Source organism: Candoia aspera, chromosome 1 (genome assembly GCF_035149785.1).
Source record: "Candoia aspera isolate rCanAsp1 chromosome 1, rCanAsp1.hap2, whole genome shotgun sequence".
NCBI lineage: Eukaryota > Metazoa > Chordata > Lepidosauria > Squamata > Boidae > Candoia > Candoia aspera.
Window position 1 is genome coordinate 129,944,294 of NC_086153.1, and position 22,232 is coordinate 129,966,525.

Below are 22,232 nucleotides of genomic sequence, written 5' to 3' on the forward strand. Positions count from 1 at the left end.
TTTTTCTTTGCCCGCTGTTTCTTTTCTATAAAATGTTTCTTGGGCTGAGGCCAACAAAAGTATTTTCAGGCATAGCCTAGGTTTATATCTATTCTATATTTGTAATATGGCATTCCAAATATAATGATTTATAAAATCTATATTTACCTCAACTTTGCCATACCATGCCATGCCACCCAAATGTCAGACCATGTCCTTCTAATTCTAAAAGTCTCTTGTTTCTTGACAACAACCATTCTTTCATCCAAACCAAACATCAGGCAGCAAAATACAGTTTAAAATCAGGTAATCCCAATCCCTCTCTTCCTTTTGCAACTTGGAAAATCTTATATTTAACTCTTGGTTTCTTCCCCTGCCAAATAAATTTAGATTAGTCTTTTTGCCATTGTTTAAATGCTGCATCATTTCTCAAAACAGGTAATGTCTGAAATAAAAACAACATTCTAGGTAACACATTCATTTTCACCACAGAAATTCTTTCCAACAATGATAGTTGTAACTTTTCCCATCTTAATAAATCCTTCTTAATTTCATTCCATACTTTAACATAATTATTTTGAAATAACATAGAATTCATGTTAGTTATATTAACACCCAAATATTTTACTTTTTTCTCAATCTGAAACCCAGTTTTTACAGACAATTCTTTTTGGTTTTCCATCTTCATATTCTTTGTTAACATCTTTGTTTTCTCCTTGTTGATTTTGATCTAGCCAATGCACCACGTTCTCTTAGTTTTTCCATTCCAGAATTAAAACCAAGTCATTGACGAATGCAAAGGAGAATATTTTTGATGGGGAAAAAGGGACCAGGAGCTGTATCATCCCTTCATCCAACTCCATACCAAGGAAAGAAAAAAATGCCACCATCAACATTCTTCCTCTATTTCTCCTGTTTGGGGCCTAGGAAAAATTACTTGCCCTTTGAATGGGTTTATGTTGCCCAGAAAAGGAAGAGCCATCCAAACCTCACCAGTAATATCCTTAAATATATTTGAATGATTGCTTTCCCAGAATTGTGTTGTACTATGTGGTCTCTAAGAGTTGGAAACCACTTTGATGGCACATAATCAATCACAGTAGTATATCAATGCTTCATCTTTTTTTTTGAAGACTACCATTAGACTTTATTACAGCTTAAGAATATAAATAATAGTTCTGTTAAAGATAAAGTGTGTTTTTTGTTTCTCTGTTTCTATGATTTTATAATTTTTAACACTGTTAGCTACCCAGAGTCATGAACTTGAGGTGGGCAGCCACGTAAATTGAAATAATAAAGAAATATTTATTTCTTTTTGAATTCTTTTTGGGAAGAATTCAGCTTTAGAATATTTTTAAAAAGAGCCCTTGATCATATTGCACTGGTTGAAGTGTACTTTATTTCTTTTGCTTCTTTAGGCTAGTGATAATCTGAAGGCTTATAATAAATATAAAAAGTTATCACTAGTGGAAAGTATTCTTAATCCAGTCCAGTTATTATTTATGTATGATCATATCTTTCCAAAGCAGAAATCTTCCTAGGTAAGTACTTGGAACTGGTCTCCCCTCACATTGGAAAGCTGATGTAAAAGCAGGCAACAAATCTTTCCCGTCATCGGATGCTTCAGAGTTGTATGTTTGACCACTGATTTTCCTCCCTTCCCTGTTTACATAGTCAAAAAGATGTAGCTTAGCCAAAGTTAATTTGACAAGGTCAGCTATGCTAGCCGAGGTGATGATAAAGCTTTATATAAAGTCACACATTGTTCTACTGTGTTATAGTTCCGGAAGATCAAGCTGCTCCTAAGATTTGTATGATGGCCCTCCATTAATTTAAATACTGTTCATTCACTAAAAAAAGAAAGACAAAGGTGATTCAGAATTATTTATAAATTGGATAAGGGCCGACAGTTGGAAAAACACCTTGCTGTAAATTATTATTTTCTACAAAACTGTAACTACTTAAAACATGCTACTACTACCTCTTTCATTTTAGGCTTTGACTTGTCAGTCGTGTGCCACAGTGTTCAAAAAGGGTTTGTTGTTTATTCGTTTAGTCGCTTCCGACTCTTCGTGACTTCATGGACCAGCCCACGCCAGAGCTTCCTGTCGGTCGTCAACATCCCCAGCTCCCCCAGGGACGAGTCCGTCACCTCTAGAATATCATCCATCCATCTTGCCCTTGGTCGGCCCCTCTTCCTTTTGCCTTCCACTCTCCCTAGCATCAGCATCTTCTCCAGGGTGTCCTGTCTTCTCATTATGTGGCCAAAGTATTTCAGTTTTGCCTTTAATATCATTCCCTCAAGTGAGCAGTCTGGCTTTATTTCCTGGAGGATGGACTGGTTTGATCTTCTTGCAGTCCAAGGCACTCTCAGAATTTTCCTCCAACACCACAGTTCAAAAGCATCGATCTTCCTTCGCTCAGCCTTCCTTATGGTCCAGCTCTCGCAGCCATATGTTACTACAGGGAACACCATTGCTTTAACTATGCGGGCCTTTGTTGTCAGTGTGATGTCTCTGCTCTTAACTATTTTATCGAGATTTGTCATTGCTCTTCTCCCAAGGATTAAGCGTCTTCTGATTTCCTGACTGCAGTCAGCATCTGCAGTAATCTTTGCACCTAGGAATACAAAGTCTTTCACTGCTTCTACATTTTCTCCCTCTATTTGCCAGTTATCAATCAAGCTGGTTGCCATAATCTTGGTTTTTTTTAGGTTTAGCTGCAAGCCAGCTTTTGCACTTTCTTCTTTCACCTTCATCATAAGGCTCCTCAGTTCCTCTTCACTTTCAGCCATCAAAGTGGTATCATCTGCATATCTGAGATTGTTAATGTTTCTTCCAGAGATTTTAACTCCAGCCTTGGATTCCTCAAGACCAGCTTGTCGCATGATGTGTTCTGCATACAAGTTGAATAGGTAGGGTGAGAGTATACAGCCCTGCCGTACTCCTTTCCCAATCTTAAACCAGTCCATTGTTCCGTGGTCTGTTCTTACTGTTGCTACTTGGTCGTTATACAGATTCTTCAGGAGGCATACAAGATGACTTGGTATCCCCATACCACTAAGAACTTGCCACAATTTGTTATGGTCCACACAGTCAAAGGCTTTAGAATAGTCAATAAAACAGAAATAGATGTTTTTCTGAAACTCCCTGGCTTTTTCCATTATCCAGCGGATATTGGCAATTTGGTCTCTAGTTCCTCTGCCTTTTCTAAACCCAGCCTGTACATCTGGCAATTCTCGCTCCATGAACTGCTGAAGTCTACCTTGCAGGATCTTGAGCATTACCTTACTGGCATGTGAAATGAGTGCCACTGTTCGATAGTTTGAACATTCTTTAGTGTTTCCCTTTTTTGGTATGGGGATATAAGTTGATTTTTTCCAATCTGATGGCCATTCTTGTGTTTTCCAAATTTGCTGGCATATAGCATGCATTACCTTGACAGCATCATCTTGCAAGATTTTGAACAGTTCAGCTGGGATGCCGTCTTCTCCTGCTGCCTTGTTATTAGCAATGCTTCTTAAGGCCCACTCAACCTCACTCTTCAGGATGTCTGGCTCTAGCTCACTGACCACACTGTCAAAGCTATCCCCGATATTGTTATCCTTCCTATACAGGTCTTCTGTATATTCTTGCCACCTTTTCTTGATCTCTTCTTCTTCTGTTAGGTCCTTGCCATCTTTGTTTTTGATCATACCCATTTTTGCCTGGAATTTACCTCCAATGTTTCTAATTTTCTGGAAGAGGTCTCTTGTCCTTCCTATTCTATTGTCTTCTTCCACTTCTGCGCATTGCTTGTTTAAAAATAATTCCTTATCTCTTCTGGCTAACCTCTGGAATTTTGCATTTAATTGGGCATATCTCCCCCTATCGCTGTTGCCTTTTGCTTTCCTTCTTTCTTGGGCTACTTCTAGTGTCTCAGCAGACAGCCATTTTGCCTTCTTGGTTTTCTCTTTCTTTGGGATGTATTTTGTTGCCGCCTCCTGAACAATGCTGCCAACTTCTGTCCAGAGTTCTTCCGGGACCCTATCTACTAAGTCCAGTCCCTTAAATCTATTCTTCACCTCCACTGCATATTCCTGAGGAATATTCGTGAGCTCATATCTAGCTGATCTGTGGGTCTTCCCTAATCTCTTTAGTCTGATCTTAAATTGTGCAAGAAGAAGTTCATGGTCTGAACTACAGTCAGCTCCAGGCCTAGTTTTTACCGACTGTACAGATGTCCGCCACCTTTGGCTGCAAAGGATGTAATCAATCTGATTTCGGTGTTGTCCATCTGGTGAAGTCCATGTGTAAAGCCGTCTCTTAGGTTGTTGGAAGAGAGTGTTTGTTATGCAGAGTGAATTGTCTTGGCAAAATTCTATCAGCCTATGTCCTGCTTCGTTTTGTTCTCCCAGGCCATACTTACCTGTAATTCGAGGTGTCATTTGACTGCCCACCTTAGCATTCCAGTCTCCTGTGATGAAAATAACATCTCTTTTAGGCGTGTTGTCCAGTAGGTGCTGCAGATCCTCATAGAACTGCTCTACTTCAGCTTCTTCAGCATTTGTGGTTGGGGCGTATATTTGGATCACTGTGATGTTAGATGGCTTGCCCTGAATTCGAATTGAGATCATTCTGTCGTTTTTGGGGTTGTATCCAAGCACTGCTTTAGCCACTTTACTATTAATTATGAAGGCTACTCCATTTCTTCTGTGGTCCTCTTGTCCACAGTAGTAGATCTGGTGGTCATTTGATGTGAAGTGGCCCATTCCAGTCCATTTCAGTTCACTGACGCCCAGAATGTCTATCTTTAATCTTGACATCTCACCAATAACTACATCCAATTTGCCCTGGCTCATCGATCTTACATTCCAGGTTCCAATGGTGTGTTGATCCTTAGAACATCGGATTCGCCGTTCACCACCAGCACCGTCGGCCGCTAACCGTCCTTTCGGCTTTGAGCTAGCTGCGTCATCACGACTGGGGCTAGTTGAGCTCATCCTCTGTTCCTCCCCAGTAGCATTTTGACCATCTTCCGACCTGGGGGTCTCATCTTCCGATGGTATACCGACATATCTCTGGTTGTACTGATCCATTTAGTTTTCACGGCAAGAATACTGGGGTGGGTTGCCATTACCTTCCCCAGGGATCGCATTTAGTCTGACCTCTCTGTCATGACCTTCCCGTCTTGGGTGGCCCTTCACGGTTTAGCTCATGGCATCATTGAGGTGCTCAAGCTCCAGCACCACGACAAGGTAACGATCCTTTGCGGAGTCAAAAAGGGTAGAGATTGTTTCTTTCTTATTTAGTTAGTGTGGCCGCCTATCTCATATACGTGACTCTGGGTGGCTAACAATTAAAACAAATAGGAACAAAGTAAAACAGGCAGTGATTAAAAACATAAATAACTTAAAACAGCATAGAATAGCAGCTGGGAATAATCATACTCCACACAGTCAGTATACCTAGACAATGGACTCATCCCAACTATTGTTGCTTTAGAGATTAATTGTGTTCATATAAGTTATGTTCAGAAGCAGTGTTTTTTTCTGCAGTTCCCCATTACCAGGCTTCAAAATATCTTTGCTGAGGTATGTCACACTGTTAGGTACTCGTTTAAAACTTTTTAAGAAGATTATTTTCTCTTTCTTTGCAAAGGTAGGCAACTTGGTGTTCTCCAGATTTTTTGGACTACGACTCCCATAAGCTTCAGACATAGTAAATGATCAGAGATTATTTGTTATTATTTAAAACATCAAGAGATCATCAGGCTGCCCATCCCTGAGCAAATATTGATGTAAGCTTAATTAAACCTTCTAAGGCAGTTGACTGGAAGAGAATCCTTTATAAATTTAGTGTACAACTTAGCTAGAGTAGGTCCTAACTTTGTGGTACTGTCATGGGAAATGCAGCAGGTACAATTGATCAGAAAGTACAGTTATCCAACACCCACTCTTCTCAAATGTTTTAGAAAGACAAGGAAAGGCAAAACAAAACAAAAATAGATCATGGCAGTTCCTACAAAACTCCATCAAATATTCAGAGCTGTAGTAAAATCTTAATTGTGTCTTGATCAGAAAACTTCTGTGGAAAAAGTAAAAGTATTTTTATCTTTCTTTCTAGGTGATACAATGGAATCATTGGATACAACACTCAATAGTTACCTGGATGTTTGGCTTGGGCCAAGAGGTATGTAGCTCATTTTCAAGGATCTGAGCTGCTAAGAAAGCCTGAAATACCTGCATGTTTTATCTGACCTCTAATAGAATACATGTGCATTTATTTATTTCTGTCAGACTTTTACTGGAATTCAATAAAGATGTTCTGATTGATTTTACCTTAGCTGGTCTTACAAGTTGGAAATCAGTAGATGGCTTGCTTTTGGCACTGAATCCTGCTGCAAATACACTACTGCTGCTTTATCTCCAAGGAAAATGTGGACAATAGCAGTGTCACAGCTTTAACTTTGGATGGTAACCTGCAAAGACAGACGGGTGACAGTTTATTGGCAGTTTACTTACATAATTCCCTTCCCAAGCTGTCTTCTGAGGAGTTTTGGCTTGCCCTGTTTATCTGTGGGGATCCCTGTAGTTACCTTTGAGCAAAAGTTCTGAAACTACCTGGCCAAAAAGTTCTAAGAACAACTCTGCCTCAGAATTCCTCCCACCAAGGCTTGCTGCCTCAATCCATCCTTTTCTAGGAAGCCACCACAGTTTAGCCCATTTATCAGTTGGCAGACACTCTACACCACTAGGTACTAGTGTGTGACCTAGGTAGTAGATCATCTTCCACTGAGATCTTCTTTTTGGTAGATCTCATCCCCTGGAGCTCATTTGGTTGGCCACATGCTTCTTACGTGGTCTGCTGTATGGCCTTTTCAGTGGCCTTGTCCAATGGATCACTTACGGTCTCCTACACTGTGCCCATTGATGAGCCTGCTTACCTTGGTCAGTCCTAGGCCTCATCTGCATCAACTCCACCTGGGCCTTCCTGCCCTGATGCAGTGTTATCTCTACCTGCTTCAGCTGCAACAGCTTTAAGCATGATTAGCTGGAGTGCTATTTTCCTCTGAATGTTTAGCCTTTCTCAGCTCGATAGCTTAGAGGAAAAAAACTTGACAGCTCCATTACAAAGAAATAGTCACTCCAGCCATCTCTAAACCACAGGAAAATAAACTCCCCATACATCTTTCTCGATTCTGGCATCTCTCAGTTGGACTGTAAACTCTGGGATAAAAAATAAAATAAAATAAAAATAAATAGAGGAAGGAGGACCAGCAAGGCATTCCTTTCCACAGTGATTCAGACTCTTTTCTTCTACAAGTAGGGTGAAATAATTTCCGGCTGGTGCCTGTTAAACATACTTCATAGAATTCCTCAAATGTTTATTAGTCTTTATTCTGTACCTTACAGCCAGCTCAAAGTTGGCTCAACATAAATGGCACAACATTTATTCCAGACATTCAGACCACTGTATAAGATTAAAATTCTGCAATGCCATTCCGTACTGACATTGGTATCCGAAGTATTTGTACGGGAAGCACATTCCATGTTAGTGAAAAAACAAAAAACATGAAACTGACTTGCTATAATGACAGTTTTGTAGTTGAATAATTTGAGTTACTATCCCACTGGAAAATTGCATTGAATTATCTTTAGTGAGAGAGATTTGAGATTGTCATAAGTCTGGCTCCTGGATGCTGCATTTCAAATGCTGCAAAGCACCATGATCAGAGAAGGCTTTTGCCTGTGACTTGCAGAATTCTTGCAATTAAGCTAATTCAGGAGTGAGAACTACACATGCCTCACCTGATCATGCTGTTTACAGCTGCTTGGAGCTGTAGCTCAAAAATATTTGGGGATCTGCATTCCCCACCTCCAAATTAACAGTGTCAAAATTCTGATGTCAGAAGTAATAATTTCATATGTCCATTTGATTAATTGTGCCATTAAATGAATGGGAATTAAAATGTTTTGGTCCTCAGTGGTTGAAGCCCCAGGATTCTCAAATATGAAGGGATAAAAGTTTTAAACTATAACCCCTGGATGACCATTTTGAACTGAGGAGCTCAAGCAGTTCTTCACAAAAGAATTCAAAGCTACTCGGAAAAAATAATCTTTAAGACTCATTATTTTGCTGCACAACGGACAGCTTTCAACTGTGAGAACTGCAATTAGGTGGCAAATTGGGCACTGTGTCTCATATAAAATCCCTCTTACTGAAAAAAAATGATGCTGTAATGGGGCATGGGAGAAAAAGTTAACTGAAAGTAGAGAATAAAAAATAACAGTGACTGCAAGTACTTTGAATCAGGATTTTAGAAACAAATATGAATAGTAGTATATCAAGTGCTGCTTTGGGGAACATAAAGGAAAGGGAACATAATTAATTGTACTTCCCTTAGCAACAGCACAGTTAAATCAAACCTCATTATATTGGGGTGGGATGTTGTTGCATAAATAAGAACAATAGACCTTTTTTAGTGTATTTAGCAGCTATTATTCCTTCAGTTTCTATGACTAAAGCTTTGCTAAAGAGGTAGGGGAGGAAGGGGTTGGGACCTAGAATGGGCAGCTAGTATTAAATCCTGGCAGCTACAAAATACAAATAGTAATAAAATTGGTGTTCTGTTTCAGATCCCAGGGTAAAAGGATGGTTTCTCTTGACGAACTACACACCTACCTTCATCTTCTCTGTCTTATATTTATTAATCATATGGAGAGGACCAAAGTATATGCAGAACCGACAGCCATTTTCATGCAGGGGCATTCTAGTGGTCTATAACCTTGGACTTACCCTCCTGTCCCTCTATATGTTTTATGAGGTAAGAAAGGCAGAGGTTTCACATTGGTTTGAGAGCCCAGGGCGACTTTCATTTAAGCCTGCAAGTCAGTACAATTATTTCCCTAGGACTTCTGTTTTCTCTTCTATTTCACTAAAGATAATTTCAAATATGTATAGCTTAATTGGTTAGGGTCATATTATACCTGGTATACAACATAAGTGAGCTGGTTATTGTCTGAAAAATAGGAAATTAGATCTTACCAGCTGTATGACTCTGTCACAATAGGGAAGAAAGGCAACGGAAATGAAGTTTGGGTAGACCTATTTTAAAAATTGCAACATGCAGTTGTAAGTTGCTTCTGTGAAAGAACTCTCAAGGATTAAGTATCTACAATTAAATTTGCATATCTTCTTAAATACAGTATTTTTCAGAGGAGTTAGTTCATATATTCAGTAATCAAAGAGCAAGTTATATCCATTGTATAATATGAAAGCTAGCATTAAAAAATAAGGTAATTAACACAAAAATATTGCTTGAAAATGCATAACTTTTAAAATTTCTACTCTTTAGAATTAACACAAATATGTTAAATTTTCTGTTTTTGTTTAATTTGTGCTGATTCTGTATAAAATTGATTATATGCTGTCAAGTTGGTGTTGACTCTTAGCGACCACATAGATAGATTTTCTCCATAAATATCTGTCCCTAACCTGGCCTTTCAGGTCTTCCAGTGGTGCACCCTCTGTAGAAGAGCTTTAAAGGTAGTCCTCAACTTAGGACAGTTTGAAGTTAAGACAGTGCTGAAGGGACGTGGTTATGACTGGTCCTTGGAGCTGCAGCTGTCTCAGCACCACCACCACCCGTTCACACTTATAACCGGTTGCCAAGCACCTTATGATCACGTGATTGCCATTTGCAGCCTTCCCTGCTAGCTTCCCCAGAACCCTCCCTGACCTGCACGGCATCCTTTGCGCACCCCTGCGTGCCCTCCCTGACCCGTTCACACACACCCCCACTGCCTCCCCCACCCAGCAGCAGCCACTTGCCTGCCTGCCAGCCTGGGACTTGCAACTTCCTGCCGGCTTCCCCACTGACTTTGGTTGTGGGAAGCCAGCAGGAAGTTGCCTCACCTAAGGACGAGGTGGGATTCGGTTAACAACAGCAACTGGGACTGTAGGATTGCTGTCGTTAAGCGATGTGATCGCATTTTATGACTGCGTCGCTTATCAACGGAAATTCTGGTCCCAATTGTTGTTATAAGTCAGGAACTACCTGTACTGAAATCAGTAAGACTATTCTAAGTGCTCAAAGTAGCTGATTATGGTGTAGAATCAAATCTACTCATACAACGTGATAACATCCATTCCTGTTCCATTATCAAAACATGCTAAAAATATGGAGTATAAGCATATTATTGGTAGAATTCTAAAGATAAAGTCAGTTAATTTTTTTATAAGAGCATAGCCAGATTCATTAATACTACTACTAATAATACTGCTAATAATAACGGTGTTACTGAGATTTATATCCCAGTCTTCCTCTAGTGATACATAATAGAGTCTCTCTAATTTTATTGTCACAGTAGCCTATGGGATAGATGAGATTGAGAAATAATTGACTGGCCCAAAGTCATTCTGTGAGCTCCATGATCTTTGTTGAAAGCTTGGTCTGCATTAATCATGCATCCCCATAATTTTGAACAATAGCTGAAAATGACACTAGTCTTCCTGTTATGTGTCTCTTGCTTATTTTATTTATGTCTCACATTTATATACTACTCGATTCCTGATGGTTTACCACAATAAGATAATAAAACAATAGAGATAAAAACTCAAGAAAAGTACTCTGAAAGAGACAGATACAACCATAACTTTAACATGAGATAGTGCTAACCCACAGTTTTCGCAGGGCTTTGGAGTAACTCTCTCCCGGCTACCTTCTAGAATGAAGCCAAGGTTGTCCCCAGTCTGAACTCTGGGAGGAGGCTGTTCTATAGGGCAGGGAATCAAAAATACCATCCCCAGGCCTCCACCAATCTGTCCTCAGATGGAGTGTGAACTTGTCAGACATTGCTTATATGTTTTGGACCATATGACTGTAAGCTTCATTCACAGACTATACCCCATCTATCAATATGAGATGCACCTGATCACAGAAGAGGCAAAAACACTTCCTCTGTCACTACATGTAGAGCGCACATAGTTTAATACGTAAGGAATTCAGAAGGCTTCTTAAAGTTAGGCAGATGCTGAATATAAATGTATTTTTTTCATGCACTTGCAATATTTCAGGTAAGCCACTCCTGGAGCATAGATGGCCACAAAATTGAGCAGGTCTCATGTTTCAAATACCTGGGAGTAGTCCTTCATTTTGCCAGCAGTAGGAAAGCCCATGAGGACCACTTAAATTACTTAAATTGCACAGAGGAGCTCATCTGCCATTCTTAAATTCCTCAGGTTAAGAGGTAGCCATTTTATACCTGCAGCACTCAAATTATTTGAAGCCAGGCCAATAGCACAACTCCTTTATGGTGCCCAGCTTGGCCCCTTCTCCAATTTTGCACCATTGGAACTTGCGCAATCCAATTTTCTAATGTCAGCCTTCAAGTCCCAAAATCTGTCTCTAATGCCGCCCTGAGACTAGAGACAGGCCTCATGAAAGTGGAGGCTAGGGTGTGGGTGGTCATACTCAACTATTTGGCTCAGATTATCCCTTTTTCCCCTTGGCCTTGTCCCATTAACTATGAGGGATGACTTTCAGTCCACATGGAAACAGGCGGTGGCAACTAAGATCCCATCCCTGGGCTTCTCTCCGGGTCTGCTACTCAGCATGGGATATGATAGGCCAAAGCACTCATTAAACAGCGTGTAGCAGACACAGAGCACCAGTTGGATTCAGCCAGGTCCCTAACCTTTATTGCCAGTGAATCCAGCAGGTATTTTGCCTCCCCTATGACATACTTAACTAAACTTGAGGTACTCAACCATCAGAGGGCCTTTTCTGGCACAATGTCATGCCCTCCCCTCAGCTGTCCTTGAGGGCCGATACAGGACGATTCCTTACCCAGAGAGACAAGGCCCCCGTGACTCTGGTCACATCGAAGCAACGAAGCATGTGCTCCTCCAGTGCCTGTATTATAGAGACATTCGTACTAGCCTCATCTTACCATTATTGTATAAATAGCCAGGGCTCTCAGAACGATTTTACACCTCCCTGCTATTGTCAGATACCAATGCTGCTACAACATAGAATGTTGCCAGGTTCTGCACAGCAGCCCGTAAAATTCGTCAGATGATGACCAGTGCCATAAACTAAATTTAATGAGCATCTAATTCATCACACTAGTACTGACAGATATACTAACATTTATGCTCCCTGACACCCATCTAATGCTCCTACCTCCCCTTTTAGATTTTTTTTCCTTTTCTTTCTTTTAGACTTCTGTGTTTGCATGTGTGTGTGTTTTATGTTAGATTTTAATGTATTTTCTATGCTTTTAACTGACTGTACCCCACCTTCCGTAATAAAGATTTGATTTGATATTTAATTTTGGCATGACACTATATCATAGCATATAGTCTTGTTTCTGTTATTTACTGTGTATGGTTAGGAACAAAGGCATGCAGAACAGCTGTTCTATTTCAGGAGGAAGTTGCTAGTTCTTATGCTATATGAGGTAAAGGAGGAAAGAGGTCAAATTAATCAAGATCATCCCATGTTACAAGTGATAGTAGAGATTCCCTGCATATAAAGTAGAGCTTTCTTGGTGCTGGCTTTACAGATGTGGAACTCTCTTCTGAATGAATTATATTTAGCTTCTTAGTATGACTCCCAGATGCACTCTGAAACATGTCTGTTCCCAGCTGCATTTCCTTTATGCTTCTTAGACTATGAGATTTATCTGTTTTTCTCTGTACTGAAGTCCTATGGCTTTGTTTATCCCTGTGATTTTCTTTTTATTTAGATGTTCCAGTCTTGAATGTTCATGTGTTCGTTCTCTTTATTTATATATAGACCACATAAACTTACCACTTTACGAGGGGATGACCCTGAAATGTCATTTATGAGCATTTAAAGAAAATTAGGTACGGAGTTTAAGCAGGTAACATGAAGTGGTGTCTTGCAGGACTGGTAGACTTGGCAGCTGCTTGCGCAGCCCAGGTTCAAAGATCTCCTGGTGTCTGGAAATAAGCAAATCAGGACTTTTATATTATTTTGAGCATAGCTGGTACTTTTACAGGGCAGACTTCAGTATCCTCCAGTTGTCTGAGGGTTTGTGGCACACTCTCGTTTGTATTGGAATTCCAAGCCTTTTTTTTCCCCAGCCAACACGCCTGAAAGTCCTTGATTTGACTTTCTCTATAGCTGTTTATTTTGGTCTAAAATAATATCTAAATAAGAAATCTATGTAAGATGCTTGGGTTCTCCCATATCTTTGGGAAAAGATAGCCGAAACGGTTAGATAAATAAATTCCATAGAAGAGAAGGAATGCTGGAATCCAGCTCAGTGAATTCAACGAAGGAAGTTTTTATCAGAGAAACGGACAGACGCAAATACAGCCATTCTTCTTACCTGCAGTCTCCAGTGCAGTCTCCCAGTGGCCCTCTGCTCCAAAGAGTTAGGGAAAACAGAAGAGCTGAAAATCTCACACTTCCCAAAAAAAGCTTTTAAATCTGTAGAACAAAAACTAGTAGGATTTTTCCTTGTGATATTGTTTTGTATGAAAAAAACCAGAACCTACAGCAAAGCAGGACTTATCAGAGAAGTGTAAAATTTCATACAGCTCAATTGTGCAAGTTATTTATTTAGGAGAGATTAGTGTATGTTTTTCCACTTGGACATATTTGCTGTGTTGAAGTTAATGTTGAAACGAGGTAACAGCATTGATGTTATGCGTTCTAGATCAAGTACCTTGGCACTGAAATTGTTGTTGATCATTGCCCTTTTAGCACCTTCATGCAATCTTTTAACTTGTTTCTTAAAGGCAAAGATGATGTCAGAATATGTGTATCTATGCTTATTTTGCCAAAGTATAGTATATATCCCACTGTTCTTTCAGAGACTGATGATAATTATCTAAGCAGCATTCCCCTTCATGTTATGTTTACATTAAGTCCATGAAATAGATTAGTCTAAGACTGAATGGGATCAGGTGATTCAAGGAGCATCATAGCTGATTGGGATTTGAGCTTGGATCTTCCCAGTCATAGACTTGCAGTCTGACCCCTGTACCACATAAGCAGGCTCCATGCAGCTCAAATCAAGTGCAACTAGCATGTGGAATGGGGTTTCGCAAACTGAGGTGTACCTCCTTTGGGGAGGTATGAATAGAGTCCAGGGGAGGTGTGGAGAACCTTTTAGTTGCTACAATAAATCCACCTTTCCCAAAGTTTCAGGGTAACATTTTCCTTGTTCATTTGTGTTCATTCCGGTGTGTGGATTCCTAGGGGAGGTGGGTACATTAAGATTACACTAAAGGGAGGTGTGATGGCAAAAAGTTTAGGAGCCCCTGAAATGGAAGAAACAATCTCACACATGTAGGCTAATGGACAGAAACAAGTTCAAACCAGTTACTTAACAAAAATTGCTGCAAATATCATGGTTAGTCACTTTGACTCCTTTTTGGGGGTTGTGGGTTGGCAGGGGAGAACCATGGAAGCTGTAATGAATGAAGCTACTTCTCAGGAGCCATTCTCAAAAAACTAGAAACATTGCTATTGACCTGCAAATTTTGTTTGTTTGTTTGTTTATGATTAACAGCAGCTGGAGAACATACAGGCTAGTCCAATTTAAAATTCTAATTGTTTGTTTCATGTGCAAATCAGCAAGGAGACTTAAAATAGAAGGTTGATGAAAAGCATAACAGAAGAATATCTTGGAATATAGACTTAACTCTCACCTTGTTTTATTGCTAGGAGAAACCTGTATGGCATTAACATAACAAATGGCATGTCTGAAAATTTGAGACTTGATTGTGATGTGTTCCTAATTCTTCTTTTCTTCAGGGTTCTGTAATCTGCCACATTTTGGAAACCATCAGACCCTGTTTGACCACAGGCTTCTATGGTATAAAAGACATGTATAGGAAATGGAACTCCATCCCTCTTTGATACTCAGATCCCTTTAGAAGCCTGTTTAATTCCAACCTTTGTTAAAATTACTTTGAGTGGGAATCATCTGTGGCCCTAAGGCCAAAGGCAAACCTCCCCCATGTAATATCAGAAGGCTTTTTCAGGCATTTAGTTCAGACTTTGCAAGGATGATTTGTCCTTCGACTGCTCTTCAGATGGAAAGAGAAAGAGGAGGTGTGGCAAAAAGATGGAGAAAGGGTGAATCTCCCTGCTTTATGGGGTAGGCCTGCCCACCAGTCATTCTTTCTCTGAGCTGTCATGGCTATGATTTGGATTCTTTCATGGAGAAGTGTAATCTTCAACCCTTAGGGTTATCACTTGTAAGCACCTGTACAGGTCCACTGCTCTCTATTGACTGAATGTTTGTTTTGCACTAGCTGGTGACAGGAGTATGGGAAGGAGGATACAATTTCTTCTGTCAGGATACGCACAGTGGAGGTGAAGCTGATATGAAGGTAACATTCTAAGCTGACTCTACTGCTTTGCTTTACCTCTTGCGTTGGGAATGAAGGTCAGTACAGTTATTGCATGTGTGAGCATGCTTGTTTGGGAAGGACACTTTTCTAGCTCTGCCTTCCCAGTCTGGTGTTTTCCAGATATGCTGAGAATCCATTCCCCTAATTCCCAGCTAGCATGACTGAAGTCTGCTTTATCTGGAAATCATCAGTCGGAAAAGGCTACTGAAAGAAAGAGCCTGCTTTAATCTGTGTTGCTTGATGGTGCTTTGAAAAAGGAAGCGATGGTTATGCAAGTATCTTTAAATAAAGACCTATCATAAGAGTTTGAAGAAGAAACTTTGCAGAAGGTCTCTATAGATATCTTTTTTCATCATTCAAGCTATCAAGGATTTATAAGTAACATAGCCCATAATATGCCTTGAATGATACCTTGATCTCTCTTAATTCAACCAGGATTGTGGGAAGCACATCGGTTTAGGATGTGTGTCATTCTTGCATAGGGAAGATTCACTAATATAAATTGGGTTGGTAATGTTGGAGAAGCAGGGAAACTTGTCTGCAATAAAACTCAGTGGGTTTGTTTTTACGCATTAACTGAAAGAAAATGTCAGAACTGGCTGCTTAAAATGCAATAGTGCACTCTAAATCTACTGATTTAGTCAGTTTATTAGCTGATCTATTCAAGAATATATTATACCAGTTGTTTTTTTAATAGTAATTTTATTAAAAATTACAATTACAGGAATATACAGTACACGTTTGGACCACTGTTGTGAGCATAATCTTTGCAGGAGCGCAACACATGGCTTTATGCACCCCAATTTCCTAACAACCAGTGAGGCAGATTCAGATGGAAGGGCATGATAGGTCACTCTGAGTGTTTTAAGATTGGGTAAGGAATGGAACCTGGGCCTTCCTGATAGAGCTCTATTAAATACTTCACATTACACATATTAGAGCCAAAAAGGCAATGGAACCTTTTATTTTGTCTTTCCTACAAAAAATGGAATGTGGAAAGTTTCTGGATTACCCAGAAAGATTTTTGCATAAGCCAAACCCTCTTAAAAAAGCAATTCCAAGTAAGTCTGTAGTTAAAAAATAATCCACTTTAAAATATGAAGTCATTTTTTAAACTTCCCTGTGCTCCAAATATAATGCCTGAACATAGCACCATCCGTGAAAACCTATAAGAACACAATAGATATTCAAGTGTTATTCCCTCATTTTCAGCTCTTTTGTTTCATAGCACACTTCTGATGAAACAGAAGTGTGCTAGGAAACAGTATGGCTTCAAATGGAAGAATACTCACAACTAGTGGCAGGGAATATCTCATACCCCTCTTAAGGAAATGGTGCGAGAAATCGCTCATTACCTAATCTGATAAAAATTAGGTCAAAGACAGGAGCAACATTCTAAATTCCCCCCAAAATTAGTGAGCCCATAACAGTTTGGCTGCATTGCAGAAACAGGGAATACATCCTAATTAAGACCTCCAAAGAATTGTTCACATGGTTTGCTTTGGTTTTATTAGGAAAGATGCTTTTAATGCTCTCCTTTGGAATATGCTTTTCTGATTCATACTGACTTGTCTGTTTTGTAGATTAATTGTTTGAAACAGGACAGTCTTTCATTTTGTAGTTTTTTTAAGGATGAAGATATATGTCAGAAATCTTGAGAAATCCTCTTTGAGTCTTTCTTGGGGACTGATGAGCTTCCATTGTGAGCTCATCCGTTCCATCCAGTCTTTATCCATGAATCCATTCCATTCCAAACTTCAAACCTTTTTCTGCTTCTTCATTTATTCTTGGCTTTTTAAAAATGGTAGTTTGGGGCTGCTGGCTTACTTGTAATTGTTGTTCTGTGTTATCATTTCTTCTTTGTGTCTCCTTGGAAGGGTTCTATTCTTAAAAGTCAGACTAAAAATAATTGCAATAAAATACGTTTTTAGACTTCCAATTTCAATAGTGATTCCAGGAATCAATAGACCAACCTCTTCTATTTTAAATCTTTAGCCTCTGTTTGTGGGATTTTAAAGTCTCCCTTAGTCTGATGATGACATTTAGAAGAATCATTGTTACACTCCTAATGGTTCCATGGAGCCTGTGGATAATCACTGATTTTTTAACCTCATTTTAAAATGAGCACATCAAAACAGGCTAAATTAGAACTTGGACATGAACCATTATCTGTGCAATATTCAAATATGCACTTTCCCAGTTGTAATCTGGATTGATAACAATCCTGACAAGTGTTTATCATGTGATCATTTCAGTGGATATTATTGTTCTGAAATTTCAGTACCATTATCTTTTTTTTTAATTTGCAAAAACCTTGCCTATGAGTTTTTAAATTGATTCATGCTCAGAATCTTGATCTGTCAAATTATTGCTCAGATCCAAAACAAGTTGTAATCCTACACTCTGTCTGTCCTCCCCACTTCTATTATGTGCCTGGCATCAGCAAAGGAACCAGGTCTCTTAATCTTGCCTTTTTCTTTCACACTAACAAGGAAGTACCGGTTCAGAACTTCTTCCCAAATTAGAATATCCACTCAGTATTATCTGACTAATATAATGACATTTGAATTAGATATCTATACCCTGCCTTCTTTCCAAACAGAGCAGAGTACTGTATCATACATGGGGAATATGTCAAACGTTATAACTATATTATCAACAGTTGTAATGGTCAAAAGAGAATTTTGTGACTGAATAGGGTTTGGAACCCATATGTAATCAGCCACAGTAATCTATCACTGACTCTTGGGGAATTGTCTGCAAAAGGAATAAACAGCTTTTCAGTACTCTGTAGGTGAGCCTGTCTCAACCTTTTGACCCTGGAGGAACCCTTGAAATATTTTTCAGGCCTTGGGGAATCCCTGCATGTTCAGGTCAAAATATAAGCCACAAGTTACAAAATCATTATATTTGTTTCATGGGTAGGCCTGTACATATGCATTAACAGTGTTCTTAAATTAAAAATGAAGAATGAAACTTACCTCTTTAATGTGAAGTAGCCTGAATTTGAAATATTTTTTTAAAATAAATCGTGATCTCCCAGGGAACCCCTAGTGACCTCTCGCGGAATCCTAGGGTTCCCCGGAACCCTGGTTGAGAAACCCTGCTGTAGGTGGTGTATGGCTGGCCTCTCAATCTGAGTCTCTCCAGTTGTTTGAGACTAAAAATTTCATCAGTCCCAACCATTTTTTTCTTTTCATAACCAGGTGTTGAAATGCTTCTCTTAAGTGGGGAAAAAGAGATTGTGCAATCTTGAGAGGGGGGGTGATCATGGGATTTTTAAAAAAAAAATCTGAAACATTAAAATGAAGTGAACTAAAGGTTAATTTTCCACTTTAGGGTATTCAAAGTGCCTCTTAGATAATGACAGATTTAATGACACAAAATATACTTATTTATCTTAATTTCATAACATAAGGAAGAAAATCCTTTTACAAATAAATGAACAATATATATCATATCTTACTAAAAGCCAATTATAATAATAAAACAGACATATCATACCTTAAAATGCTAGAATTGCAAAATTCCCTCGAACAATTGAGTCTAAAACATCCATAATCCTGGATAATGCCAAGGAAAAGGAATTAGTCTTGAGGCTTTTCCTAAAAGCTTGTACTGAATTCCTTATTGATGGGGTTTCTGTGGAAAAGACCTTCTTCCTTGTATCTGTTCTTCAATCCCAATCCATCATATTGTTGGGATTAATCTGCTTGCTTAATTCATACTTATATTTGCAAATTCTTAACCATGAGCCTAATCATTCTTTGTCCTGTGACTTAATTTTAATTGAGTCAGATTTCAGTGTGGGCTGCAGGAATAGGCTAGCTTGCTGTTTTATATATGGTTGCATATAGCTTGCTCAGAACTAGTTCTCTCCCTTCATATCAACCATCCTCTGTGTGTCAGTCTCTCCAACCTGGCAAAAGCTTAGGGAATATTGCCTTAACTGATGTTTGCTCAGATTGTTCAGGGATCTCTGCAGCAATGTAAGGATTAAACATTTCCCTTGTGAGTTTCGATGCACCTGAGCTACATTTTAATCGGCTTAAAATTACAGTGTCTTTTACTTTAGTCACAGCTTCTGTTTTATACCTATAATCAGACAGCTACTTCAGACATGCCCAAAGTGTTTGGACTACACAGTGGAACATCTCCCTTTCTTTGTAAGATTAACACTGGCTGTGAAACTGCTCTGAGTGTGGAAGCACAGAACACTACTGAATGAGGCCATGGTCTAGTAGACTCACTAGGATCTTGTCCAAGTACCATCGGCCTTTCAGGCAGGGACATGTGCCCCAAGTTTTTATTTTGCATGCCTTTGTGGAGCAAACATCTAAACTATTTCTCCTCTTATTAGATTATGCGGGTCCTCTGGTGGTACTACTTCTCAAAGCTCATTGAATTTATGGACACTTTCTTCTTTGTCTTACGAAAAAATAACCACCAAATCACAGTTCTTCATGTATACCACCACGCAACTATGTTGAATATTTGGTGGTTTGTTATGAACTGGGTGCCTTGTGGCCACTGTAAGTATTCTTGTAACTCAGGATGGGAGATGTTTGTGTGTGTGTGTGTGTGTTCAGGCATATGCATGCTTCTGGAAGAGTTTCATTTTAAAAGAGAAGTGATATACAGTCAGTTCTCAACATAACCTTCACCAGATTGAAAGGACTTTTATTCTGTTTTGTTTTTAATAGTTTATAAAGTTTATAATGATGATCATCCAAGCTGTTGTTAATTTGGGGTAACCTTTTTTACTCTCAGTCACCAAAGGTGGGGCCAATGGATAAAGGTTAACTCCTTCACAGTTACCTTTTGCCTTTGACTGCTATTTCTTTGTCTTACTTTGTTTAGCTTTATATTTTGTCAGATGTTTGTCCCCTGCCAACTTGCACTGTTGTAATTGTTCTGACTTACAATCAGAAATAGGTATCAGACTGTCAAAAACAGTGCCAGGCAGAAGCTGCCAAAAAGCTTTTCCATGTGGTAACAGCTATACATTGATGTCATACTTTCAAACTTGCTGTGTGGAGGCTTCCACGCTGTTAGCATCAGATACATGCAGCACTTGTACGAAATAACATCTCTGTCTGCACCAGGCCAGCAAATGAGAGAGATGAGGAATTCGTTGCTTTCACTGCATCAGGAACTGTGCATTCAAAATTCATCTTTGGTACATACTCAGTTGCAAAGTATGATGTCGATAGATGAGTTTTCTGTCTCCGTTGCTGTGCAGATTGACTATTGACTGTTTTAGGCTGAAATACCTGTTGATGTATACAGCTGGATTAGGGTCAGTGTTCTATTACGATTTGTAGCGTTCTCTAAGAACCACAATCTAAGCAGCTTTGGGAGAAAACATAATTAAATTATTTGAAATAATTAAAAATATTACAACCAGTTCAAATTCAGATGTGGCATTAAACTACCTTTCCTTAGTGTTTCCGGGTTTTAATTTTGTTTTAATCATGTATTAAGTGTTAAAAAGTTTGTACAGGATTAATTTTACAATTTTCTAAGAGCAGCTTTTAAAACAATATATTTTATCATTAACTTTAAGCTTTTCTCTCCCTCCTTACAACCTATAGCATATTTTGGTGCCACCCTTAACAGCTTCATTCATGTCCTTATGTATTCCTACTACGGACTATCCGCTATTCCATCTATGCGTCCGTATCTCTGGTGGAAGAAATACATCACTCAGGGACAGCTGGTGAGTTGTACTGACTGCAGTTGCTTCTTCGAACAGAAATGCGCAAGTGCTGTTTGGGAAGGAACAAAAGTTTGTGATTATGTTTGTATGACACTTTAACCGATACAGCTCCAGGTCTGGTATGCCAGCTAAAATCCCTGGTTTCCGATTGTAGTTAAAGCTGCTTCCTTAACCACAATCTTGGTTGTGGGCTGTATTTTCACATTATATTACACAAAGTGAAACTATGCTAGGACTCAGCATGCCATGTGAACACACCCAAGTTCATTGTATGACCTGATAGTAACCTCCATAGCCTATGGGAATCCTTATCCTAGTGGAAGGGATGTTCAATAGACTGCCCTGTCCTTTGATTTTCACAGCAATTTTTATCAGGTGTGGAAGCTCCAGTGTGTGCCCCACCCTTTAGTATGCATGCAAGGCACGTACAACTGAAGGGCTCCATTCTGCGTATTGCAATAAATACAGAGGCCTTGCTGAGGGCACTGTCTCCATCTATTAAAATGAGCTTTGTTACAGTGAGATTTTCTCCGGGTGCTTTACTTCTTCATACCTTCTTTTCTGTATCTAGAAAGGAGAATCAAATGCTTTTCTCAGAGGGCTGTTAGTTTGTTTGTTTTTTACAAGGCCCAGCCCAAGAACAACGAAGGGTCAGTCCATTCAGACTCCAGTTCTTTATTTGCTCACACCGTACAGACAGAATCTTGCCAGACTAAAGCTACTCTACCTACCCTCAGGGGAAATCACCTGGGGGGCTCTAGGGCGGGGCTACTCTGAGCCTCTTCGTTTTCCCACCATTGCCTCCCAGACTGTGCCTCCTCTTATCTCCTCCACCTCCTTGGAATGTGCCCCCTCCTTCAGAGACACATTCCATAACACCCCAGTCCCAAAGGTGCTCAGCAAAAACAGAATCTCAATAACAATAGAATTAAATCAATACAATGAGATAGTACATCATCAAAATCAACCATAGTTAATGACTTTCAACAGCTGGGCTTACATGAAAATTACTGTGTAAATGAAACCAGTATCTTATCATATTGTAATGGGGAAGGGGATTTTATTCCAAAAGAAGGGGAAATTTTTAGAGTAGGTGAGAGCCAAACTCAGAATGGACCGAACAAAACTTCCACCCTCCCATCTTTTTGCAATAGAGTTGT

General features: G+C 39.4%; 1 protein-coding gene across 1 annotated transcript in view; it reads left to right on the forward strand.

Moving 5' to 3' along the window:
- Positions 1 to 22,232, forward strand: part of ELOVL5 (ELOVL fatty acid elongase 5) — a 66,996-nt gene that overhangs the window by 39,816 nt on the left and 4,948 nt on the right. The window contains exons 2-6 of the mRNA XM_063313820.1: positions 6,084 to 6,149; positions 8,597 to 8,784; positions 15,255 to 15,332; positions 19,714 to 19,885; positions 20,948 to 21,072. Of these exons, the coding sequence (XP_063169890.1) occupies positions 6,092 to 6,149; positions 8,597 to 8,784; positions 15,255 to 15,332; positions 19,714 to 19,885; positions 20,948 to 21,072 (621 nt within the window). The 5' untranslated portion in view covers positions 6,084 to 6,091. The remainder of the gene's footprint in view (positions 1 to 6,083; positions 6,150 to 8,596; positions 8,785 to 15,254; positions 15,333 to 19,713; positions 19,886 to 20,947; positions 21,073 to 22,232) is intronic.